This window comes from Aspergillus wentii (assembly GCF_001890725.1).
Source record: "Aspergillus wentii DTO 134E9 unplaced genomic scaffold ASPWEscaffold_4, whole genome shotgun sequence".
Classification (NCBI taxonomy): domain Eukaryota; kingdom Fungi; phylum Ascomycota; class Eurotiomycetes; order Eurotiales; family Aspergillaceae; genus Aspergillus; species Aspergillus wentii.
The window spans coordinates 2,207,727-2,232,056 of NW_024467835.1; the positions used below are offsets into that span (position 1 = coordinate 2,207,727).

The 24,330-nt window shown below is 48.0% G+C and overlaps 7 protein-coding genes across 7 annotated transcripts; 4 read left to right on the forward strand and 3 right to left on the reverse strand.

Moving 5' to 3' along the window:
- Positions 1 to 741: 741 nt before the first annotated feature.
- ASPWEDRAFT_40689 (serine/threonine-protein kinase) lies at positions 742 to 3,691 on the forward strand. Its single transcript, XM_040835385.1, has 3 exons — positions 742 to 1,475; positions 1,800 to 2,044; positions 2,100 to 3,691. Exons 1-3 carry the CDS (start codon positions 1,017 to 1,019, stop codon positions 3,241 to 3,243), a joined length of 1,848 nt encoding a protein of 615 aa, XP_040689164.1. The 5' UTR covers positions 742 to 1,016; the 3' UTR covers positions 3,244 to 3,691.
- Positions 3,692 to 3,742: 51 nt separating this feature from the next.
- On the reverse strand, positions 3,743 to 6,692 carry ASPWEDRAFT_511279 (putative sugar transporter). The gene is made up of 7 exons (XM_040837550.1): positions 6,159 to 6,692; positions 5,919 to 6,018; positions 5,829 to 5,841; positions 5,559 to 5,776; positions 5,343 to 5,492; positions 4,862 to 5,262; positions 3,743 to 4,808 (listed from the first exon to the last, which is right to left on the reverse strand). Exons 1-7 carry the CDS (start codon positions 6,433 to 6,435, stop codon positions 4,243 to 4,245), a joined length of 1,725 nt encoding a protein of 574 aa, XP_040689165.1. The 5' UTR covers positions 6,436 to 6,692; the 3' UTR covers positions 3,743 to 4,242.
- Positions 6,693 to 7,417, forward strand: ASPWEDRAFT_511131 (uncharacterized protein). Its single transcript, XM_040837548.1, has one exon. It carries the CDS (start codon positions 6,950 to 6,952, stop codon positions 7,340 to 7,342), a length of 393 nt encoding a protein of 130 aa, XP_040689166.1. The 5' UTR covers positions 6,693 to 6,949; the 3' UTR covers positions 7,343 to 7,417.
- A 2,445-nt stretch (positions 7,418 to 9,862) lies between these two features.
- Positions 9,863 to 11,627, reverse strand: sxa2 (putative pheromone processing carboxypeptidase (Sxa2); the record flags this gene model as incomplete). Its single annotated transcript, XM_040828291.1, has 4 exons — positions 9,863 to 10,755; positions 10,809 to 11,035; positions 11,096 to 11,378; positions 11,435 to 11,627. The coding sequence occupies 4 exons, from the start codon at positions 11,625 to 11,627 to the stop codon at positions 9,863 to 9,865; spliced, it is 1,596 nt and encodes a 531-aa protein (XP_040689167.1).
- Positions 11,628 to 13,000: 1,373 nt separating this feature from the next.
- ASPWEDRAFT_155349 (MCT family MFS transporter) lies at positions 13,001 to 15,215 on the forward strand. Its single transcript, XM_040829685.1, has 2 exons — positions 13,001 to 14,609; positions 14,660 to 15,215. Exons 1-2 carry the CDS (start codon positions 13,270 to 13,272, stop codon positions 14,823 to 14,825), a joined length of 1,506 nt encoding a protein of 501 aa, XP_040689168.1. The 5' UTR covers positions 13,001 to 13,269; the 3' UTR covers positions 14,826 to 15,215.
- A 453-nt stretch (positions 15,216 to 15,668) lies between these two features.
- ASPWEDRAFT_68832 (putative extracellular threonine rich protein) lies at positions 15,669 to 17,307 on the forward strand (the record flags this gene model as incomplete). The annotated part of the gene is made up of 2 exons (XM_040838988.1): positions 15,669 to 15,689; positions 15,775 to 17,307. 2 exons carry the CDS (start codon positions 15,669 to 15,671, stop codon positions 17,305 to 17,307), a joined length of 1,554 nt encoding a protein of 517 aa, XP_040689169.1.
- A 1,000-nt stretch (positions 17,308 to 18,307) lies between these two features.
- Positions 18,308 to 22,622, reverse strand: tcsC (putative two-component osmosensing histidine kinase (Bos1)). Its single transcript, XM_040835386.1, has 3 exons — positions 22,300 to 22,622; positions 18,457 to 22,152; positions 18,308 to 18,394 (listed from the first exon to the last, which is right to left on the reverse strand). Exons 1-3 carry the CDS (start codon positions 22,537 to 22,539, stop codon positions 18,368 to 18,370), a joined length of 3,963 nt encoding a protein of 1,320 aa, XP_040689170.1. The 5' UTR covers positions 22,540 to 22,622; the 3' UTR covers positions 18,308 to 18,367.
- Positions 22,623 to 24,330: the final 1,708 nt, after the last annotated feature.

Genomic DNA, 24,330 nt, shown 5'->3' on the forward strand with positions numbered 1-24,330 from the left:
TTCAATTTCTGGGTGATTCTGGATGTTTATTATTATCTCTCATCGAGGCCGCCACCTCTCATATTCGGTTCTAACAAGATCCAGAACAAACATAACCGCATCAACATGGCAAAATGGACAAGACATACATGGGTGGATCATCCAGCGTGTGGCGGCACAGTGACGACAGAGTCATAGCCTCCCCGACCATGAATCTGGTGGAAATGGACAGACCAGAAGAAGCAACGGGGAGGTTCATCTGGGGAAGATGAAGAGCGAGGGATGAACAGGTTTTATAAAGTCCATAGCATGGCCTGGATAATGAGCGGAATAGAATTGTTCTGAATTGCTGGCTGTTAGTGCCGTAGACAAAGGAAGCGAAAAGAAGATGACATCGCGACCCGCCGATCCCACGGCGTCATAGGCTTTTTTTTCCCTCCTTTTTCCCCTTCATTTCCTTAACGTTTATTTTATCATGATTAATCTGACCTCATACGATTCTTCGTCTGCAGATTAAGTCCTGCCTCCCCCTTTTCCTCTGCATCATTCCTCATCTTTTTCTCTCTCTCTTCTTTGTCTCAGACTCTATCTCCATCCCCACATCATCTAACGTCCTTTTTGACGCTTCCTTCCGCCTTCTTGACACCATCTCTTCTTCTCTCCTCGTGCTTTAATTATTCTCATCTTCCCGTCATCCCCTTCGTGTGACTCTCAATTTCACCACCTGCTCCCCCGAATTTGTCATCTCCTCTTTTTTGGGATAAAAGACTCAATTTAGGCGGACCGTCGCCTAATTTCCCCCTTCATCTAATATCATCGGAGCTTGGCGGGGTAGAAAGAAAGAGAAAAAAAAATAACCTTGTCATCATCACCAGAGGCAACCGTTTCCTTTTTTTTCCTCTTCCCTCCATCCCTCTTTTCTTCATTTGATTCTGCTCTTCTCTTATTTGCTTGCCTGCCTAATCTTCTATCTTCTTGACTTTATGACGTTATTTCCCTGAGTACAGTAATCCTCGTCACATTCCTGCTTACTCATCATGAGCACCATCCAAAACCTCAAGAACTTCATACGTCATGGCAAACAGGCTCGCCTGGTGGCGCCCCATGCGGAGCCCACGACCAACGTCTCTGCCATCCATGCCCAGCAGCATCCTCAGCCTCAGGGTGCCTATCCTCCCGCCGCTGGGAATCTCGACGCCCTCGATAGCCGACTTGGAAATGGCCATGCTCAACAACAGCAGCAGCAGCCTACTCAAAAGTCCCCTGATCACCAGGGCAAGCGGGCGGCGCGCGAAGTAGAAATCGAAAAGATCGTCGCCGAGGAAAGACATAACAGATCGAAAATGCCCCGGTATCCCGGTTTAGAACGCTGGGTGCTCGTGGAGAAGATGGGTGACGGCGCTTTCAGCAACGTCTATCGCGCCAAAGACAGTACTGGGGAGTATGACCAAGTGGCTATCAAGGTCGTGCGGAAATTCGAAATGAATAGCAATCAGGTAGGTTGTTATGAATGTTTTATTTTTTCTTTCCGTCGCTTCTGGTCATATGTTCAATTTCATTTGCAACATTCTGTCCTGGATTTTTTTGGGGAATTTTCAAGCCAATTTGTCTCGCTTTCTTCCATATTAGACCGACGCACTTCATCCTGATTTTAGGAAGAAACCAAAAAATGTGGAGGTGCGAGAAACTCTTTTAATATCACTGTTTCCATCAGGTCTCTGAATTTATGGATTTGCTGTTGCTCACCACAACTGCCATTTCTTTTCATTCATCACTATTTCATTGTCAATTAAAGGTGACAGTAACTAACATTTTTACAGCGGGCCAACATTTTGAAAGAGGTTCAAATTATGCGACAAATCGATCACCCAAATATCGTCAAGCTAGTCGAATTCTCCGAGTCTCGTCAATATTACTATATTGTTCTAGAACTTTGCCCCGGGGGTGAACTATTCCACCAGATTGTGAGGTTAACTTACTTTAGTGAGGATCTCAGTCGCCATGTCATCCTTCAGGTTGCAAAGGCTATCGAATATCTACACGAGACCTCGGGTGTTGTCCATCGGTATGTATCTTTCTCAGTAACATCATTGGTGTAAATATTGACTAACATGGTGTAGTGATATCAAACCAGAAAACCTATTATTCTACCCAATAGACTTTGTTCCGAGCAAAAATCCTCCGGTCCGCCAGCCAGGGGACGAGGACAAGGTAGACGAAGGCGAGTTTATCCCTGGCGTTGGGGCTGGCGGTATTGGCACGATTAAGATTGCGGACTTCGGTCTTTCCAAAGTAATTTGGGAAAACCAGACCATGACTCCATGTGGAACCGTGGGGTACACTGCTCCAGAAATTGTAAAAGACGAGCGGTACTCCAAAGGTGTCGACATGTGGGCTCTTGGATGCGTTCTGTACACTCTCCTCTGCGGATTCCCTCCTTTCTACGATGAGAGTATTCAAGTCTTGACTGAGAAGGTGGCTCGTGGACAGTACACATTTTTGTCTCCTTGGTGGGATGACATCTCCAAGCCTGCTCAGGATCTGGTATCTCATCTTTTGACTGTCGACCCTGATAAGCGATACACTATCAAGGAATTCCTCGCACACCCATGGATTCGCCAGACTGACGATGCTACTGAGGCTGCCGCCGATGCACCACCTCTGGCGACACCGCTAATTGCACGCCAGAAAGAATTGTCTTTGGATGCCGTTGCGACTGATGCGCCTGTCAGGTTAGATCCTCCTTCGGCAGGATTGGATCGTCCGTTGGATTTCCGGTCCCCTGGTGCTATCAACTTGAGGGAAGTATTTGATGTCGGTTATGCTGTTCACCGACAAGAAGAGGAAGGCAAACGTCGCAAGAACTTCAAGCAAGGGTACCGTGGGTCTAACCCCACAACTGGATTTCAAACCGCCCTTAATCCGCTCAACGAAGATTCCGACGATGAGGATGCTGCAGCTCCTGTTCCCGAATCTGGTAACAACCCTCCAGCCAAGATCCCTAAAGCTTCGCAGGAAGCAAGTGACGTTGCGGGCATGGAGGCTAAACTACGATCTACCAACTTGGGCGCGCATACCAGCCATGCTGCTCAGGCAAGGCAGGCACATAAGCCCCGTGGCTATGGACAGCACAGCGCTGCGGTGGCGGCAGCAGCTAAACAGAACATCGCCCGCAGTTCGAAACAGCCGTTTGAACTCAGTTTGGACGGTGCGACTTTGTTGGAAAAGCGATTAAAACGGCAGCAAAAACAACCGGTTGTCTAAGATTGCAGTTTCATATCACTTGATGAATTGAGAGGACAGTACACGAATTCCTTTATGACTTGTGGATTTGAAATACCTGGGTGGCCGCTTCTTTATTTCTTGTCTATATTATATGTTTGGATGTTTGGGATTCCGGTCTGGCACGCGTTATGGTTTTTATGATGCGCTGGAAATATGCGCTTTGCTTGTTTTGCTTTGTTCTTTATGCTTATGCATCTACGCATAGGAGAATATCTGGGCAGTTATCAGGGTTACGGTCTGGGATTTTTTTTTTAAGGAATTGCATTTTGCTTGCGTCAGGCTGGTCTGATTTGCTTGCTTCTATTCACATTATGTCACGTGTATGTTTGTAGGGGTTGGTACCCAGGCTTGCTTGTATATTATTTATCATAAACCTAGATCAAGTAGATCGTCTCATATACAAAGACAAGTTTGACTTCAAAGCCAAGATTGGTAGATTTTGAATTTAATCGATAAGAACATAACATACATCGCTCACTCGCTGAGATACAAGCAAAGCAAGAAAGAAGAGTGAAGGCAAATAAATGCTTCCAAATGCATAGGTAGGGTTCGTAGCGAGGGTATATATGTACAGAACATATAAACAAGGCAAGAAATGGGTCAATACCTTATCCTGCAGAGCAAAGGGGGTAGGGTAGAGGTAATTCTATCATATCATATCCAATCATAAAAAAAGGCCAACTAACCAGACAGGCCCAAAGAAGTGTGGGTGTGGTATGTCCTGAAGATCAAACATGTAAGTATATAGCAATATGCACGTAGAAGTATATGTGCTTTGTTTTTTGTTGTTTTGCTGTTTCATACCGCAAAAGCAAGTATTTGGGCAGTGAAACAGCAAGAGGTAAAATGAGGAAATGGTATTTAAAAAACACAAAAAAAAAAAAAAAAAGATATGAAACAAGATGAAAAAATGGGGCGGAGGCAGGTAAGATGAATATATCTGTCTCCGGTAAAATGTCCAAGAAAAAAACAATTCTATCACAGGGTCTGTTTGCCCATTGTCTCAATGGGAAGCAGACACATAGCAACAAAGGCAGCCAGGATCAAAGCGCCTGAGGCGTAGATGGGAGAGTTGGGATCGGCGCCAGAGCTGTAGATGGCGACCAGGGGAGCGCAAAGACCGGCGATACGGTTCAGACAGCTGGAAATACCGGTAGCGGTACCGCGGACTGGAGCGGGGAAGACCTCGGGGGTGTAGGCGTAAAGGACACCGTACATGATGTTCTGGAAGAAGGCCTCGAGGCAGGAGCAGAGGAGCTGGATGTCCGAGTCTGTGGAGGCGGTGAAGCAGAAGAGAATAACACCGGTGATCAAGGATGAGATAGCCATGGTACCCTTACGGCCGATGTATTTGATTTCGACAGTGTAGCAAGCCAGGATGGAGCCCGGGACGCCGACGACGGAAGTAATGGCGTAGTTGCGGTAGACGGTGTAGTTATCGGTGGCAGAGTCGCCACCTGCGTTCTTGAGATACTGGGGCAGGAAAGCGTTGAACAGAGGGTATCCCATGCCAATAGTAGCCCAGCAGAACCAGATGAGGACGGCTGTTGAAAAGGGTTAGCTGATTTCCCGTCCGACAGGATTATGAGGTACGTACTGGTAACACCTAGCCTCTTGGTTGCAAACAGGGGTCTAACACGGTCGAGAGAGAACTTGGAAAGAGCACGCTGGATAATCTGCTTGTTGTTGAGGGTCTGCTCGGGGGTGTCATCCGGGTAGCCACCGATTTCGTTGAGGATTTCATTGGTGAGCCATGTCTGGGTCTTGTTCTTGTAGGCAATCCCATGAACGGCAGCAACGGCCTCGTCCTGGCGACCCTTGGAGAGCAAGAACTTGGGCGACTCGTACAGATGGAATAGGAAGAAACGGCAAAGAAACATGACAAAGGTGATGGCACCCAACGTGTATACGAAGTACCTCCAACCCATGTTATTTTCCTTGGTGCAGGTATCGTAGCTCGAGCAAGAGTAGGTGGGGATGAAAGCCCATGCGAGCAGACTAGATGTCATGTCAGCGATGAATGTGTCTTTTTTTTTTTTTTTTTTTTTAAAAAAAAGATATTTTCAAGCTTGACCTACCTGGAAATAAGTTGACCAACGGGCCACCACACACTCAGCATGGTCAGAAGATTTCCCGAGGCGCAAGGCAGGAACTCCAAAAAGAGCGCTCCGTCGACGGGCAAATTTCCACCCACACCGAGACCAAGACAAGCGAACAAGGCAGAGGTTCTACATTCAAGATTCGATTAGCTTATGAGCCTGGGCCAAAGGGGATAACAAATTAGATGGACTCACCCAATCCAGTTTGGACCGCCACCCGAAGCAATACCAAAGACACCACAGATGAAAAGGGTCAGGTTAAAGGCCGGGCGACGTCCGATGATATCCGAAGCAATACCCCAGAACGAGGCACCAATACACAGACCCAAGAACAGGGCACAAGTGGTGAAACGGACTCGATTCTCATCGACGTTGAATTCGTAGGCCACTTGGGTCAGTGTTAGGGCAACTCCCTACACGTGATTAGCATTATGGTCTTATTTTCTTTCATGATGAAGCTCTTACCTGCAGCCAAAGACTATGAAGGGGAAAAAGAAATGCATGTTAGTGAGGTGGTTCTCTTTTGGACAGAGGGGACAAAAAGTGTCTGCTCACTTATCCGCTAGCCAACCGAATCCGCAGAGAGCAAACAGCTCCCATTGATAACGGCCCATGCCCATATCCTGGATGGCTCTGTTGATTACCTTTGCTTTGCCTGTAATTATTGATAAATCAGATTTCGAATCGACAAAACGAATACCCAAAAAGGGGGGGGTGTCAGGTCCAGTAGGGGAGACCAGAGGGAGGGCGATCAAGCAAAAAATCTATCCCAAGGGAAAGGCAGCAGGAACATACGATCATACGCCGAGTCATGGCCCGAGGTGACTAGATCCGCCTCAACCTCTGCGCGGAGAGCGTCAAGGGTCAATGGGCTAGTATTGTCCTCAGACAACGAGCCAGCACCGTGCTCCTCGGAAGGAGACTTGCTCAGGCTCTTCTCATCCGGCTTGTCATCTGGGTGGACTTTGCTTTCGGGAGCGTCGCTTGGGTGTGAAGGTGCAGGAGCACCAGCAAGGGGAATAACAACCCCGGGGAAGTTGGAGTGGTCTCGTTTGAACGGATTGAGAATCATCGTGGCCGTAGGAAAGGATCCTTCTGTTGCGCAGGGAAACGGATGAGTGGTGCGTGCTGGGTCAATTGTCAGGTAGTAGGTAGGCAGTAACCGTATACAGGTAAAAGGCGCAAGCGTCAGTAAATGGACCGGACCGGTAGAAAACTGCAGGCCTTGCGCAAGGGTATGGTCTACTGTCGAGATTGTCGCAATTGGGAAGATGGTGATCCTATCGTAGAACCGAATCCGAAATCGTGGGGTAAGCTGCTGCGGGGGTCAAGATAGCTAGCTGGCCGTTAAGGAAGAAGAAGCAAAGAAAGTGTCGCTCAGGGACGATCAAAGGCGCAATGGAATACCGAGAGATTTTGGAAGAATCGGACACGAGTCAATGTTGCGATGGATATCGTCGATGATGGTGCAAGGGACTCTGCTGCGTCGGCCTTGGATCTGGTGTGTTGTTGCTGCTACTGAAAGCACGTCGTACAGTTGAGATCTGCTGAATCTGTTGAACTAGTTGGAGAGAGAAGCATGCAAAATGGTATGGTATGTAAAACAGGAGACTGAGACCAGGCTCAGAATTGAATCAATATCAGAAGATATCGGAAAGGGAAAAGGAAAGATGGCCAGGAAACCACAATTCCCGACGGAAAGGAGAAGATGCTTCCTCGATCTGAGGGATGTTATCAGAGAATCGGAAAGATCCCAAGGAAGAGGGAGGGGGAGAGAGAGGAAGAGGGGAGCGAGAAAGATGAAGCGAAAAGGCGACGATAGAGGGAAAAATCGACGGAAGAGGAAGAAGAAGGATTTGCAGGCCTATAAAAGAAAGGCAACGACAAGACCTGAATCTGGATGGGAAATTGTTTCCCTTACCTTTTTTGCTTTGCCTTTTTCCATACATACAACTTACAACAATCACACCTCTTTTTAACCTTTTTTTTTTTTTTTTTCTCTTTAGGTTCCCTCTTCATTTCCACCCTTGTACCTGCCAATGAAATGCATCGGAGCAGCCGTAATCTAAGAAATGACCCATCACACTAAGCCTGATATAGCCAAGTGCGGGTGTAATCTCCAGGTAATAATACCTTAGTAGGTAACGTATTACAAGCTAAGCCGGGGTTGCTTCTCGGCCTGTCCATGGCTCTTCCGCCTATGGGGGCAGTTAGATTGGCCGCCTTCACTAGAAGGTAGGTGCTGTCATAGGTACACCTACATTCCGCATTAGGGAAAAAGAAGCAGACGGGGGGGAGATTATCATAATATCCTGTCTTATAGGGTAGGGCACGATCTTAAAACCATCGTCCCGTACGGAGTGAACGATAGATAGGACAATTTAGTCACATACCACCGATAACATGGTCGACGACACCGACAAGGGTCGAAGCCACGGCCCGCCAATTGGTCCGCCCCCAGCACTGCCGACCGAAAGCGACCTGTGCTAGCTGCAGGTGTAGCGGAGCGCTGACTGGCTGCCACATGCGGGTGTGGAGGCGTGGCTAAAAGCCTCTGACATTCTGGGTTTAGCCTGCTGGCATGGATCAAGCCATCATACGAAGGGTACCTGGGTTAAGGGTTTCATCTTGCGCCAGACGGGTTAGGCAAAGTAGATGATGAAATCTGTCGGATCCTGGCCGTAGGTCAAGAACCGTCGATACGAACTCACAATATGATGTACAGGAGCACACCGTCGAGAGAAAAGAGGCAAAATAATCCCCCGGAGTAACCCAATCAACGCTCGCAAACTCTACGAGATATCCAAAATCAAATCAGCCTGGCCGTCTGATAGCACCCATGTCCCCGCATTGGCTGCCATGCGGGCCCCAGGCCCACCGCAAATTGCGATTGCAGCGATAGTCAGTCGTCCAACTAAGGTCGACCAAAACGCAGTTCAGAATCGGCTTCAAACCGGACATAACCTTGACTGCGATGGTGAAATAGTGAAAAGTTCACGTGCCCAGTTATACATCGCTACGTCATCGGGTCAGCGGTTTTGACGTGATTTCAATCAGTACCAGGGTTTTCCATCAATGTTCGATAACCTTCCTGAATCATGAGGCAAAACAACTGGCAAGACCAGATTGACAACATTCATGGTGACACAAGCAATCATGCATCCTGCACTCAGACCGCAGATACGATACGCAGAAATTCAAAATTCAAAAATAAAAAAAACGTGAGCTCGCCGACTGACTCGGCTCACAGATCCTCTACGGCAATACTGGCTTCGACGTTCGATCGTCATTTGGAGCTTGGCATGATAGCACATCATCTCCGCATTCGGACAAGTGTCCTCCCCGGCCGAGCACCTGACCTGTATCGTATGTATGGCCCTCGTGTAATCAGTACATATCCAGTAACGGCCGCCTAAGTCTCAGAACTCTAAGTCCAAGAAGAAACCTAGGCTGCAGTGATGTGATTGCGCTGCTAAATCCTCGGCAAAATACGGGGCTCCTCTTTCTGACCGGCTAGCCTGATCCTGCCTAGCTGTGTCTTTTATGATTACCATTTTCTGGTATGGGTGTTTGGTATGTACCGTTCTAACTGCTAATTGCTTAGTAGGCTGTTTTCTCCGGTTGTACAGAGTTGTACTCCTATGTCGCAGTACCACCACCACTATAATTGTACAGCACATTTCCTTCCCCCCTTACCTCCGATCTGATTCATCTGACTTCTGAGTGGTTCTTTCTTGATCATGCACGTGGCTTTTTGGACGATCTGCGATTGCGGGGGAAAAGACTAAGGGTAGCAGACAGAAACTGTAATGGAAGATTCAGGATGGTGATAGGTATACACACAGGTACGGTGTGGTGTCATAATGCAGATAGTAATTTAGATAAAAGGCAAAAAAAAAAAAAAAAAAATTTGTCTCAGCTATAAGTTTTGCAGTGCACCTCTACTGACTACCAAACACTACGTACTAAGCACATACCTAGATAGGGAAGTAGGTGTCCCTTAAGCCGTAGTAAAAATCGCTCATTGCCACCGGGATAATAACCTTTGCAAGCTGGACATCACTGGATATTACTCAATGCTGTCTCAAATCCAACAAGCGCAATCATTGCTACTTTGATCGAGGTGCTTTCGTGTGTTTCACAAGATCTGAAATTCTGAACTTTGTTCTTATCAATAATCGGTACCGTGATCCCTGTCAGTGGCCCGGCTGTTACTGTTAAGAGGAAAGGCTGAATGATAAGCAGTTGATTTGATTGGTTCTTTTGTCTTCTTGGTTTATCCCCGGTAAGCCTTGGGTTGATGAATATCATTGTATAGATTTACTCGAATAGGGAATTAAATCCTGTAGGTACGGGGCCTTGTGTGAACATCATCATTATACATACAAAAAAAAAAAAAACGCTATCCGCCATCCCGATTGTTTTGATGGCGTCGGCGTCGTTGATTCCTTTTCCCCCTAGCTTCTTTAGCTTTCAGGCAACCTCTATAACATAGCTTCTTACAGTGAGTCGACCCGGCCCAGCAGCCATTCGAGGTGGCGGTATGCCACTCGGGGCTGATACTGGGGCTGCATGTGTCCACTCTGGAAGGTCTCCGCCCACATCAGTCCACGCTCATAGTGCGAAATTCCCATAATGCCTTGGGTGGAAGGCTCGAGCCCGTTCTGCTCTAGCACCTCGGCCCACTGGAGGTCAGGAAGGTCGATCTCAATGGGTGTCTCCGGTGCGGACTGGAAGCCCAGCTGGCCGTTCCAGGTCATGTTTTGGATGGACATCAGCGTGCCGTTGGTGATGATGATCATGTCATAGTCGCCGTTGCCAATCAGCACGCGGTTCGTCGCCTCAATCACCTGTGGCAGGACGGTCTCGATTGGATTGGCGGAGATGTCTCCTTCTCCCTCGGGGCCGGAGCCCTCAGGGCCCACGAAAACGGGATTCTCGGAACAGATTGCCCAGGTCACGTTGGGTGCGTGCATGGCTCTCTTGACGTCTGGGCGGTCAAAGTATACGGTTGAGCCTGGCGCTTTGTATTCGAGGGCCGTGGGGAATCCAAGGACGTCCCATTGAAGTGGGCACATCGAGTTGATTTCGTAAACGTCGAAACAAGGGTTCGGGACCATGACTGCGTCATTGACCTTGTCAAAGATGTCGCAACGATCATCTTTACTGGTCTCGCTAAAGGGCTTGGGTGGCTGGGGCCCGGAGGGAGGGAAGACGAGATACTCGTCGATGAAGTCTTTGTAACCACAGGTCTCATGCAAGGACTCAAGCTCTGACATGAAGCTGGCGTTGAAGTTGAACAGGTTGGCGTTTTCCTGAACAAATGGGTAGGTAGGCACTTGTTCCTGGACATAGTCAAACTGACCAATGCAAGGATCATAGACCAGGGCCCCTATGTTTATCAGAATAAACGTCTCTTTTTAATACATGCTAATATCGACTTACCCTTGAGGTCAAAGTACTCTGTGTTGTTCTGGTCCAGCATCGCTGCGGAGATGTAAGGGACATACCGCCCCGCATAACTCTCGCCGGTAACGTAGATCTTGAAATTCTTGATGCCAAAGAGCTTCTGGAAGTTCTTGAAGAACTTGACAAAGTCTTTGGCGGTTTCCTCTTGTGAGACTGCAGTCGGGGTTCCGGTGGAAAAGCCAGTGCCAACAGGTTGATCAACCCTGTTTAATGACAATTAGCTATCTGGAAATTTAACCCCTAAGAGCGCCACTTCAACTTACCACAGCACATTGGTGAGATTCACCCATGAGTACGGGTTCTCAACTGGGGCAAAGGTTCCCGGAATCCAGGTGAATCTGCCATTCTCCTGAAAAAATCCATCAAGGGAGCTGCAGCCAGGTCCTCCATTGACCCAAATTGTGACCTCATCCACCGGTTCTCCGAGTTTTGGTTGGAACGCGAAGAAGAGGGACCTCGAGCTGTTGTGTTCGTCGACCGGTACCAGGCCAGAGTAGAGCTCGCCTACGTCGAAGGGAACGTCGGGCAAACTATCCACGAGGAATGCTATGAACAGATCATTAGCTTGTCCATGATAACTTTAAGAGGGGCTAAATAAATACGTCTGGTCTTGTCTTTCAAGAAGCGAAAGTTGTTGCGGTCCGAGTGTGGCTTCGGTTTCGGGGGAGAGGAACGCTTGCTCACGTCTCGACGATCACGGGTTTTCTGGCCGAAATGGCCATGTTTGGCAAACGCGAAGTCCGAAAACAACGATCCGGCGAGGACGGCCGTCGTCAAGAGGGAGGGGAACAACATCTTTGGAGGGTTGAGAGTGGCAAAGAGGGATGCTTCACAGACGATTCAGGGGGGGAAAGTCGAATCATTTATTGACGAGCGCAACCATGCTTTTTTTTCTGTCCAACGTGACATTGCATACTATCGGTTAACTACTGATGGGGTCGATCATATCAATGCGTCGGAGAAGTCGAAATTATTGATTCCTCTTCTGGGAAATTCCAAAATACCCGAAAGCAGAGAGGCGGGGAAAAGAGCGGACCAGGCTGGGAGTGCAAGGTGGTATCTGCAGGTCCAATCAATGATTGATTGGAGAATAAAGAAGCCGGGTGACACGGCATGATGGCGATAGATTAATGTTGCTGTGGTCGATATGAAGAGAGACAGGTGGTTCATCTATCTCGGCTGGACTTATCGTGCATGGTGTGATGCTTGGAAGGCTAAGCTTTTTCGGGGGGAGATGAGGAGATGAGGAGGTGAAGGGGCGATGTAACGCTGATCGGAACTCCGACTGATACACAGCGACATATTATTATGTTCCTTATGCTTATCTTTTATTCTGTCGTTTATTGTTATGATTAATAGCAGCTGTTCTGTATTCTGTTGTCTTAAAGCATGGTCTGGTTGACTCGGGCTCCCAACAATTGTCCGACGCATGCAGTATCGATCGACATCTCGATATTTAAACCTCTCATAACTCTGAAAACATGCATCGAATATCTGTCGTCATCGAATATGACAAAAGCAAGTCAAAGAAAGTTCAGAATCCCAGTATCTATGATGTTTCTCTAGAACTTTTACTCGACTTTCAGTGGCATGCATGATATATGTCGCTCATCATTGTCGCACAAGACAGACTTAAGATGATGAAGAGAAAAAGAGAGAAGACGATGAAAGAAATCAGAATAAAAAGAAATGTTGATATCGTTCTTAACTGTAGATCTGATCTTCATCGTCCATGGTTAGCCAAAAGTGAAGGTATATTCACATGCCATCCAAATCGTCCTCTGCCTATTTCCAAGAAGAGTTGAGAACAACATTCTAGAAGATAAGCTTGAGAACCATCTACTGCACTCAGACTCGATCTCATCATCCCTTGGATGATCGTCGATTCTGCAGTTGAGATAAAGTGATCCACGTGGAAAGGCGAATTTCCCCTTGCATTCTCGATCTGATGTTGTACAAGAAGCAAGAATATGGTTCAGGAACCAACTCAATTGTCGATGCCCACCGTCTCCCTGTTGATATTCTCATAACTGAGCTTCAGTATTCACGTTATTCATCGTATTTATATACACCGTCGACCTTCCACTTCTTGTCTAGCGTCTCCCGTCTCATGTTTGCCTCGGAAAAACTGAAAGAAAAAAAAAAAAAAAAAAAAAAAAAAAAAAAAAAAAAAAAAAAAAAAAAAAAGCTCGATTTGCCAATCGGAAACTTTCCGCATGGGGAAATTCTCTCCACCTCCACCAAAGGGTCTTCATTTAGGCATTTCTGCTTTACGCCTGCTTCTGCTTCTGCTTCCCCTCATCGCGACAGACCGCTCTTTGCTTCTCTCCGTCCTTTATTCTCTCTACCACATAGTCCACACTTTTATCTGTCTCTGTGTGAAGGCTCCTTTGCACCTTCTCCGTACACGGAGAATATCCCCGGGTGAAATCATAATATGTCGACAGGCACCAGAATCCCTGGCGGGGACACTTTCCCCGCTTCCCAAAGTACTCCCCTTCCACTGCCTGACATCCAATCCATCCATCATGCTGACCCGAACGAGGAAACGGTGGCTGACCCGGATCCGGAGAAACGAGTCGATTCATCATACCAGGAATGGAATCAAAACCGCCAGGAGCCCGAAGATGGTCCGCGGAGGTCATTATCCTCTGATGAAGGACAACCGTCGGGTGCCTCTGCCCACACAGCCCGACTGAGTCGAGTGACAACAGATGCCGATGGAAACACCTACCCCGAAGGCGGCCTCCAGGCGTGGCTGGTCGTCTTTGGGAGCTTCATGGGGCTCTTTGGTTCCCTCGGTCTGGTCAACAGTGTTGGAACCTTTCAAGCCTATATCGAAGAGAACCAACTAAAAGACTATTCTTCCGGTAGCAATGGATGGATCTTCGGAATGTACGCCTTCCTGACCTTCTTCTGTGGCGTGCAGATTGGTCCCATCTTCGACGCCAAAGGTCCTCGGTTCCTCGTCCTCGCTGGTTCGATCCTGGTTATAGTGCAGATGATTGCCATTGGCTTCTGTACGAAATACTGGCATTTTATGCTGGTAATGGGTGTCACCGGGGGTATTGGAGCATCGCTCATCTTCACCCCCGCCATATCAGCCATCGGACACTGGTTCAACGAGAAACGTGGTGTTGCGACGGGCATCGCGGCAACCGGTGGCTCTGTTGGAGGTGTCGTGTTTCCACTCATTCTGGAGAAAATGTTCCCCAAAATCGGCTTCGCGTGGGCCACCCGGGCGGTGGCTTTAATCTGTTTAGTTCTAGTCATTACTGCGACTATTCTGATCAGATCGCGACTCCCCAAAAAGCCGGCTTCCAAGGAGAATGTCCTTCCAGACTTTCGCATCTTCCGTGAACCCAAGTTCGCTCTCACAACTATCGGGATCTTCTTTGTTGAATGGGGTCTCTTCATTCCTCTCAGCTATATCTCTTCATATGCTTTGGCTCACGGTGTCTCGCGCGAGTTTTCATACCAAATCCTGGCCATCCTCAATGTTGGCTCATTCTTTGGACGATGGCTCCCCGGTTTCTTCTCCGATTTTCTAGGGCGTTTCAACACCCTCATTGCGACAGTCGCTCTTTGTTTGATTTGTAACGCTTGCCTGTGGCTCCCCGCTGGCGACAACCTTCCCCTGTTGATCGTCTATTGCGTTGTATTTGGTTTCGCAAGTGGCAGCAACATCAGCCTCACACCTGTCTGTATCGGACAACTTTGTAAGACCGAGAACTATGGGAGATACTACGCTACAGCGTACACTATCGTAAGCTTTGGGTAAGCTGCTTTCTCCCCTTGTTTTTGAACATGAATTAACAATATTTTAGCACTCTCACAGGTATCCCAATTGCGGGCGAGATCCTTTCTCGCTGCAATGGAGAGTATTGGGGCCTGATAGCATTCACAACCTGTTGCTACGCTGCTGGCCTTGCATGCGTCACCGCAGCCAAGTTAATTCATGTTGGTTGGCGTCAACCATGGGCAATCTATTAAAATTGATCTCGAACCTCGAAGAACCGAGTTGGCAAATTTTGAGGTCATGACTCTAACACCATCTCATTCAAAAAGGAGCGACCATTTCAACATGGAGCCAAAAAAATATATATATATCACAACATCACAATTTAATGGCTCAAGAGAAACGACTCGACATGACTTAGACTTTCGGAAGTCTAGAAACGAAAAAAAGGGTTCTAATGTTTGTCTTTTTTTGGTTTCGAATTTTTTGACCAAGGGATTGATTAAATTTTTACGGGCAACGGCCATGGATTATATGATAGAAAAAGCATTCTAAAAGCATGCTGGGCATAGATCATCTATACAATAATACACTCTTTGGATTCAACAAACAGAAATAATGATATGATTCAGACGTATTGACGGAAGTCACCTCCGATATACGCATCAGCACCTGTTCCCTGGGACCTTTTCAAGCCAAGGCAGCTTCAACCAAGGAATCAAAAGGGATAGAGATGCAAGACAACGTGTCTTAAGCGTCCTGAGTACTTGCTTGTGTAATTCATTGGATCAATCCACTAACGGTGCTGAGATCTTGTCATCAGGGGCAGCAACAGACAGGTCGGTGAATAAATTGATGAGACTTCGACCAAGCCAAAGTCCATATGAAATGCTTTCTTCTATCTTCTTCTGCCTCCTCTGTCAGTCGGTATTTCTTTGGTCCAAGGCACTCACCGACCTCTATCACAGGTCCAAGGTTCTTTGCGATTATGATCGCTTCAATCAAGAGACTGACTGCTCCTCAATTCGAAAGATTTGACTAGGCCCAGCTGATGTTAAACTATTCAAGCGTCACCATGATTGCTCTCACATTTGTCCATGGCTAATTGCTTCCGAATGGTACCGACCCCTCTTATGCATATACAATTGCTTTATGACATACGGGAATCATCACTCAATTGAGCTCTAACTACATAAGTTCTAGCTATGGGTGCTTACCCCAATTCCTTTGCACCTTTCTACACTTCTTTCGCCAAATACCCCTCCCCTACTCTCTTATCCGCATCCCGCCCTATACGGAATACCCCTGTCAGGTCTCGAGATGCACACCCTGCAAAGACTTCTGGCTGTAGCTGCGGCCTCGTGGACATTCTTCAACGAAGCCGCAGCCATCCCGGGACTGCCAGCGTTTGCCACCAGCAATCTGATGCAGGAGACGACCGAGGAGACAAGCGCCAGTCCTTCAAGGTCGGTCCTTGCTACTTCGACCATCCATCTCAGCTCGGCCTCAGCAGCAGCAGCAGCTGCTGCTGCTGCTGCGGCTGCATCCTCCAGGCCTTCATTCCAATTCTTCTTTGCGCCCATGGTCGTCACTCACTCCATCCTTCCTCAGACGACCCCGTTCCCGTTCCCCATGGTTTCGTCCTGTCCTCCTCCCCCCCCGATCTGTCCTCCTTGTCCGTCTATTCAGCAGACAGTCACTGTCACCGTGACCTCGTGCCCCACGGGAGCTACTTCCCCGGCAACTGCTGCAGGTGGTGCTACAGGCACTACAGGCGCTACGGGCGCTACGGGCGTAGCTGGTGCATCTGCTTCGAGTACCCAAACTTCAGCGACTCAGGCGTCTGCTAGACCAGAAACAACTGCCAGTGCCAGAACAGAAACCAGTGCTAGAACCGGCACTAGCGCCCCAGGACAGACATCGTCCACAGTGACCATCCCACTAAGTAGCACCATCGTCCATTCGACCACCTCACCGAGCCTGCATACCAGTACCCCGACATTCGCCAACCAAACCGCCACAGGTACCGCAACAGCAACAGGACAAACCTCATCCACAGCCGGCGCCGGAGCAGTTGGCACTGGAACCAGTGCTCACCTTACTGCCACCGGTACCTCTTCAGCATCCGCCCCCGGGGGAATAACAAGCCCCGGTACCACCCTCTCCTCAACGTCTATCTCAAGCGCAGTCCATCCAGGAACCCCGTCCAGTACTGCTTCTATCCCATCAAATCCCACCACCATCTCACCAATCCACTTTCCATCGACATCCCCACACACTACAATTCAAAGCAGTATCTCTCAGACATCGGAAATCATATCATCCCAATCCCCAATTACCCGCACTACCCCCGTTACTCCCATAACTCCCATAACCCACACTACCAGCAGAACCAGCATAACCACACAAACATCCCCCACCGAACAACCAACGCTCTCCCCGCCTTCGTCGCCCGAGGCCTCACCCACACCAAATACCGTCCGGTCTGTCAAGGTGAGCCGGGGTATCAACAAGGGCAGGGGTGTGTTGAATATCACCGTTCCACATAACGGCCAGTCTAACCATCCTGGAAACCCCGGAGACAGTGGAAATTCCGGAAACCCTGGACAGCCTGGAATCCCTGGGGGGAGAGACGGCTCCGGGGTCTCCGGGAACGTTACGATGCCTAATATCACAAAGCCGGGGAAACCGACCAAGAGGGCAGCGCCTATCTTTATACCTGGTCTTGAGGCCTAGGTTGGCTTGTGCTTATGGGACTGGTTGGTCTAGTTGTCGAGCGTTTTTGGGTATTTTCTTTTATATCAAAAAGCTGCTGATCGTTTATTTGCTTCTGAGTTTCTTGTGGTTATTAATATATGTAGTATCTCTCATTAATTAGATTAAGATAATGAACCTGCTTATTCCTGGCTACCCCTGTTGCCTACCTCTTTCTCCATATATTTGGCGAGTACATTATATTAAAATATCATATCTCATAACCCAGTTACACATCCTTGAACATGAAGTGATGTCTTTGCATTTTCTCGGTAACGACGGGAATCGCGTAGGCCGTCCACCGAGTAAGAGAACGATTCGTACACGCCAAAAAGCCGGTTTGGAACTTCCTGACTCCAAGCCCAAGGCTTCAGCTGCTATATAAAAAAGGGAAAAAAAAATTAAATACAATACAAATAGGAAAGGAAGAGAATCTGACGCAGGTGATGCGTTATAGAAGGAAAAGGTGAGAGAAAAATAAGAATCCGGCCAGATCAGGTGCACAAATGCAATATAAATTTGCAACTGTCCCGGGGGAGTATATATTCCACCGTTCGTTGCCTCAACTCGCCCATGTATGTCTTCATTTCCCAAGCCACAGGTTTATATGGGAGAAAAAGAAACGTCCCGCCTGATGTTTCCATGCGCCAAACACCGTACACCAGATGATAAAAAGAACTGGCATAGCAAAAAAGGTAACAACCGAAATCAGAACAGAATGTAATATGGGCAACAAACAGAGGCCGTAGTTCGGCTGTCGACATGATACCGGCGACAACAAATGCAAAGCAGTAAGAGTTGAGGATAGATGATGGAAAGGAAATATAGAGGGTTGTTCAGTAAGACATGAGAATCAAGAAGAATTCCCCTATAATAAAGGGGGGACCAATGGAGGCCGCCATGCCAAAGAACATTTCTTACAGGCGCGCAAATAAGAAAGGGTATAAGTTTTGCATCGAAGCCACTCGACAAAAGATAAAAACGGAAGCATGATGAGAAGATAGAAAAGGAAGACAAAAGCAAACGACAACTGTATAACGCCTCAGGAGCTGTTTGATCGCAACAGTGCCTGCCAACCTTAATTAGAATGTTTTGGATATCAAATAGGGATAATCATCCTTATCGCTTTACCCTTTCCATGGAAAGATCCTCGTCTTTCTCAACATTCGGACTGGCGAGGCTACCACGGCTGATAGGCCCTGAAGTAGTTATGGCCCGGGGTTCCATTCCCGGCCGATGTAGTTGTAGTTGTTGCTGTTGCTGCTGCTGTTGTTGCTGCTGCTGCTGCTGGCCTTTGTTTTCGGAGCCACCGGTCTGATGGACCGGATGCATTTCGCCGCTGCTCGAGATTCGTGACTCCTTGCTTTTTTCCAAAAGCGAACCACCCAGGGTTGCACATTTGAGAATTGTCTGCATCATTTGATTTTGCTTCAAAGGTTTCGATAGATACTCATCCATCTGGGCCTGTATGCATTTTTCTCGGTCACCCAACATGGCGTGGGCCGTGAGGGCAATAATGGGGGTTCGAGTGAGGCCATTATCTCGCTCATATTCTCGAATCTTACCAGTGGCTTCGAAGCCACCCATGATCGGCATCTGGACGTCCATCAAAATGACATCGTAGCGACACTGTTTGACCGCCTCTACAGCCTCTTGGCCGTTACCGACAACAGAGACGTTATGGTTGTGTTTTTGAAGGATCTTGACAGCCAGCTTCTGGTTGACGTCGTTGTCTTCTGCGAGGAGAATGTCAAATGATCGAGAGTGGTCCGTGGTGATGGGTGTGGATCGTCCTTCAAGTGCAGGTAGCATACCATTGCCGAGATCAATCGGTTGGCATGGTGTCGTCATGTAGGAACTGATACCGAGATCCAGAGCAGACTTCAAGCTTACGCAGACCAGGGGACAAACCAAGACGATAGGAACGTATTTGAAGTCATCGAACGTCCGCAGCAACCGAGCGGTGGCAACCGAATCCACGATTATGACATCGTAGGCGTGACCAGACTCCTTGCCGGACGGATCTTGGATCTCGGGCGGTGGAACATGGTCTTCGTTCCTGACGACTAACGGCTCGAGTTCGATCTGCTTCAGCATCTTCATGACATTGGGAGCTTGGTTACCATTTTCTCCCTTGTCGATGAAAAGCACGCGGTGGTTCTTGTAAGGCACGAGCTGTGAGGCAATGACACTGAGGGATTGGTCCGCAAGTTTCACAACACAGGTGAAATGAAATGTACTGCCATGACCATACTCGGAAGTGACCCACACATCACCACCCATCAAGTTTACCAGGCGCTTTGAAATGGACAGACCAAGACCTGTTCCGCCAAACCTCCTCGTGGTCGAACCATCTGCTTGCTGGAACGTGTCGAAAATGAGATCAAGCTTATCTTCCTCGATACCAATACCAGTGTCGGAGACAGAAAATTCAAAGGCGTATTCATTGGCAGCAGGTTGCTCCCGATCTGATTTGCAGATTGTGAGCTTGACCTCTCCGTGCTCGGTAAACTTGATAGCATTGCCGACCAGGTTAAGAATGATCTGGCGGAGACGGAAAGGATCTCCAATGACATAGTCAGGCACTGTGTTGTCTACCTGGTAAGTCAAACTGAGGAACTTCTCATTTGCCTTGACCGCCAGGGTTTTGAGTGCATTGAAGACTGTTCCACGCACGGTAAATGGGATGCTTTCAATGACCATTCTGTTGGCTTCGATCTTCGAAATATCGAGTATGTCGTCAATGATGGTCAATAAACTGTTTGCCAGATTGTGAACCACGTTCAGCATCTCTCGTGTGTAAGGCTTGAGGTCATCCGTATCCAACGTCAACTGCGTCATTCCGATGATACCATTCATGGGCGTTCGGATTTCATGACTCATATTCGCCAGGAATTCGGACTTTGTTCGATTGGCCAATTCGGCGGCTTCCCTGGCAGCAGTGTTTCGTTGAATACTATCCCTGAGGTTGGACACCATCTTGTTGATCTTCCGCTTCAGCTCGTCCATCTCACCAGAGGCGTTTACGGTGATCAGCTTGGTAAAATCGCCATCTGTTGCGGCATCTGTAATTTCGCCAAATGCACGCACTTGTGAAGTCAAATTTTCGGCCATGGTGTTGACGTCCTCAGTGATCTCTTTCCACGTTCCCGCTATCCCTTCGACGTTCGCTTGGCCGCCCATTTTGCCATCGACACCGACATCGCGTGCGACCTTTTTAAGCTCCGTTGCGAATTTGGCCAGTCGGTCCACCATGTGGTTGATTGTAACCTTGAGGGTGAGAATCTCTCCCTGTGCATGCACTTCAATCTTTTTGCTGAGGTCACCCTTGGCGATGGCCTGGGTGACATCTGATATACTTCGCACCTGGGATGTCAAATTTTGAGCCATTGTATTCACATTGTCGGTGAGATCCTTCCATTTCCCTTCCACATTGTCGACCTTGGCTTGCCCTCCCAGCGTGCCGTCTGTGCCGACCTCTCGAGCTACCTTGCTGACCTCGAATGCAAAAGTATTTAGTCGGTCCACCATGCCATTGATCGTGCTTTTAAGATCCAGAATTTCACCCTGGACGTTAGCCGTGACCTTCTTGGTCAGATCACCCTTTGCGACGGCAGTCGTGACATCGGCAATCTCTCGGACTTGGGTGGTTAAATTGTTGGCCATGCGGTTGACATTCTCGGTCAAATCCTTCCATGTCCCCTCCACATCATTGACAGTAGCCTGACCACCTAATACACCATCTGTACCGACCTCCTTAGCAATTTTTGTGACCTCCTGAGCAAATTGTCGTAGTTGGTCCACCATGGAATTGATAATGTTTTTCAATTCAGCAATCTCTCCTTTGCAGTTGGCTTGAACCTTTTGTGTCAGATCACCCTTGGCCACGGCTTTGGTGACTGTCGCAATATCCCGTACTTGTGTTGTTAAATTATTCGCCATAGCGTTGACATTTACCGTGAGTTCATTCCACATGCCTTGTACCCCTTCTATTTGAGCCTGACCCCCTAAAACACCTTCCGTACCGACGTCGCGCGCTACCCGTGTCACCTCTGTTGCAAATGTGCGGAGTTGGTCAACCATGGTATTGATTGTCTGCTGAAGCTCCAAGATTTCACCCTGAGCCCGGCTTTCGATTTTCTGGCTCAGGTCACCATGAGCGACGGCGGTGGTGACCGCCGCGATTTCCCTCACCTGATCGGTGAGATTCTTGGCCATTATGTTGACGTTCTCCGTAAGTTCTTTCCAGATACCATGGACCCCCGTGATCTGAGCCTGGCCACCTAGTATGCCTTCTGTACCGACCTCTCGTGCGACTCGAGACACCTCGCTACCAAATACCTGTAGTTGATCCATCATGGTATTTATCGTACGTTTGAAAGTTGCGATTTCGGGGTCCATCTCCAGGGGATGGATTTGCACCTTCATGGACAGGTCACCGTTGGCGACCTGGGTGATGATCCCGCCGATTTCCCGAAGAGCTTTCTGGAAAGCCTCGTTGGCCTGCTGGTGCTTGCGTAGCTCTCGTTCCAAGAGGACCACATCCTCATTTTCGACCTTGGTCAAAGCCCGTCTTGTATGTTCTTCCTGCTGTTGTAATTCGTCACGGACTTGGGCGATGATGTCCTTCTGGTAACTTATTTCCTCCGCCTGTTTTTGCACATGATTCCGTAGGTAACTAATGTCCTCTTCGCGCACGAGTCGAGTTCCCGAATCCGCTTCTTCGTCTTCGTCGGTTTCATCGCCGTCAATTTCGTCCTCGGGGCCCCGGCCATCCGATCCGGAGGGGGTTCGTTTTGTTCGCGGGGGAGGATGTGAATTTTGCTGCTGTATGGTGGGAGAAGAGTCAGAATCTTCACGGGACGACAAGCGAGAAAGCCCAAAGGACCAGAGAAATTCAGACATTCTCCCATTGGGGCTGAAGGAAGACGGAATGAAGTTTTGGGGGATGCCGGGGAATGATTGGTGACTGACAGCTTGGAATTCCAAATGGTGTACACGGCGGACTAAAGCCTCCAGCTCGTTCTCAAAAGCCGCCTTTGCCGGACTTGGCTGCCCAGGTAGTTTGGCATGTTTTGTCTCGCAGCCATTGGCGGAAGGGTGGGAGAATTGAAAGTCGAAAGGAGGAGAGGAGGAGCCGATGCCAGGGACTTCTCGAGCCAGACCTTGAAGAATGGCAGCAGCGGCCGCGAGCGTTTCGTCGGCGCCAGCCATTTTGCCCTGAGCGACTCAGCAAAAATTGGACATAGGTAAAGCGTTTACGGGTACAGATCGAGAGATAGAGGGGGTAGGGAAGGGGGGGGGGAATAAGGAGGAAAAAAGAAAAAGAAAAAGAGGAAAAAAAATTGAAGCTGGAGGGGTAGCGGAATTATATCATTAGAAGCAGAGCGAGAAAAAATTCCGTGGGGAAAAAAAAGATAATAAGGTGAAAAAAGGAAGGAAGGAAGGAAAGAAAATAAAAAGGGAAAGAAGAAAGAAAAAGAAAAGAAAAAGAAAAAAAGAAAATTCGAGGATCGCGAACAGGGGAGAGGAGAGGGAAGATGGGGGTGGAGGAGGGGAGGAGAGGATGAGGAGGAGCGAAAAAACGGGCACGCTTTGGGAGAGAAAGAGAGGAAGTTAGGGAAGGGAAAGGGAAAGGTTGAGAAGGGAAGGGACGAAGAGCGAACGATGGGAAGGAACGATGGGGGGTGTTTGTTAGACCCAAAAAGTAACGGCGAACTTACCTGACGGGAAGCCGTGTTACTAACACGAATGATCGAATGAATCTGCTAGGACGACATGGGGCGTCTTGTGGAGAGAGTCGAGAGGAAGACAGACAAGGTCGAGAAGGTCGAGATGGTTTTTTATTTGTTGTATTTTTTGACGATTTTTTGATTTTTTTTTTTTTATAAAAAAAAAAAATAGATAGAGGGAAAAAAAATTTTGTCGATGGTTGTGTTGTGGGTAAAAGACAGGGACGGCCAAAGAAAAAGAGAGAAGAAATGTAAGGGAACAAAAAAGGAAAATGGAAAATTAGAAAATTAGAGAAGGGGGACCAAAAAAAATCAAAAAACAAATAAAATAGAATAATGAGAGAGGGGAAAGAAGGAAAAAAAGAAAGAGAAAATATAGAAAATAAAGAATAAAAAAAAAAAAAGAGAGGTTTCTAGCGGGGAGGAAGGGTGAAAGGGGAGAAAAGCAAGAGGATGAGAGGTAAAGAGAGAGGGAAGCGGTAGACAGAGAGGAAAGGTCAAGGTTGGTTGGTGGTGTGGATGAGGATCTGGATTACTCAGGCAGGGGGGGGAGGAGAGGAAAGAGGTGGAAGATGAGATGGAGAGAATCGGATGGAGGAGATGACGACGGTAGTGATGATGATAGTAGCGATGATGACGGAGATAGATGGGGGGGAAAGGGTAAGGCGGACGTTCGAGGGCCGTTCGGTAGAGGGGCTTTGATGGAAAGGGAATAATAAGACAGACAGAATTGAAGAGCGAAGACGAAAGGGGCGGAGATGATCGAGATGGACGAAGATGGGATGGGGAGGAGAGGAATGGAAAGAAAGAGGAGGGGAAGGCAGCGGTAATTGGTTGGAAGGTCAGTTGTTGAACACACAGAATATTATTATGATTCTTATTCTTAGGATTAATTAATTCTCTTGCTGCTAAGGATTTGTTGTTTGCTTTCAGTTGTTTTCGGAGCGGAAAAAGAAAGCGGGAGGTTGATTCTGAACTCGTCTTCTATATTAGACTGGTATGTACAGTACATACAAGTATTAAATTTATATAATATAACATATCTAGTTATTCAAGTAGATTAATTAAAAATGGTATGTGATATCTACTAATGTAGGACAGTTCAGCATCCTTGGGTCTGGCTCTCTCTGGTTGACTTTGAAAGTGCCTCTTTTCTTTTCTGGGCTGGACTCATTCGAGGAAAATAATAACATGACACATCCATTTTGCCAGCCAAAGAGAAGGGAGAGGAAAGAAAAAAGAAAGGCAAGGGAAAGGGAAAAAAAAAAAAAAA

What these genes read in the sequence shown, in the direction of transcription:
- ASPWEDRAFT_155349 (XM_040829685.1), top strand. Translation starts at nt 13,270, where the DNA reads ATGTCGACAGGCACCAGAATCCCTGGCGGGGACACTTTCCCCGCTTCC. An exon ending in TACACTATCGTAAGCTTTGG is followed by an intron (nt 14,610 to 14,659) that starts GTAAGCTGCTTT and finishes ACAATATTTTAG; the next exon opens with CACTCTCACAGGTATCCCAA.
- tcsC (XM_040835386.1), bottom strand. Translation starts at nt 22,539, where the DNA reads ATGGCTGGCGCCGACGAAACGCTCGCGGCCGCTGCTGCCATTCTTCAA. An exon ending in ACCATTTGGAATTCCAAGCT is followed by an intron (nt 22,153 to 22,299) that starts GTCAGTCACCAA and finishes CCCACCATACAG; the next exon opens with CAGCAAAATTCACATCCTCC. An exon ending in AGGATCTTTCCATGGAAAGG is followed by an intron (nt 18,395 to 18,456) that starts GTAAAGCGATAA and finishes TAAGGTTGGCAG; the next exon opens with GCACTGTTGCGATCAAACAG.
- ASPWEDRAFT_511279 (XM_040837550.1), bottom strand. Translation starts at nt 6,435, where the DNA reads ATGATTCTCAATCCGTTCAAACGAGACCACTCCAACTTCCCCGGGGTT. An exon ending in GGCGGTCCAAACTGGATTGG is followed by an intron (nt 5,493 to 5,558) that starts GTGAGTCCATCT and finishes TCTTGAATGTAG; the next exon opens with AACCTCTGCCTTGTTCGCTT. An exon ending in CAAGAGGCTAGGTGTTACCA is followed by an intron (nt 4,809 to 4,861) that starts GTACGTACCTCA and finishes CCTTTTCAACAG; the next exon opens with CCGTCCTCATCTGGTTCTGC.
- ASPWEDRAFT_511131 (XM_040837548.1), top strand. Translation starts at nt 6,950, where the DNA reads ATGGTATGGTATGTAAAACAGGAGACTGAGACCAGGCTCAGAATTGAA.
- ASPWEDRAFT_40689 (XM_040835385.1), top strand. Translation starts at nt 1,017, where the DNA reads ATGAGCACCATCCAAAACCTCAAGAACTTCATACGTCATGGCAAACAG. An exon ending in TCGAAATGAATAGCAATCAG is followed by an intron (nt 1,476 to 1,799) that starts GTAGGTTGTTAT and finishes ACATTTTTACAG; the next exon opens with CGGGCCAACATTTTGAAAGA. An exon ending in ACCTCGGGTGTTGTCCATCG is followed by an intron (nt 2,045 to 2,099) that starts GTATGTATCTTT and finishes AACATGGTGTAG; the next exon opens with TGATATCAAACCAGAAAACC.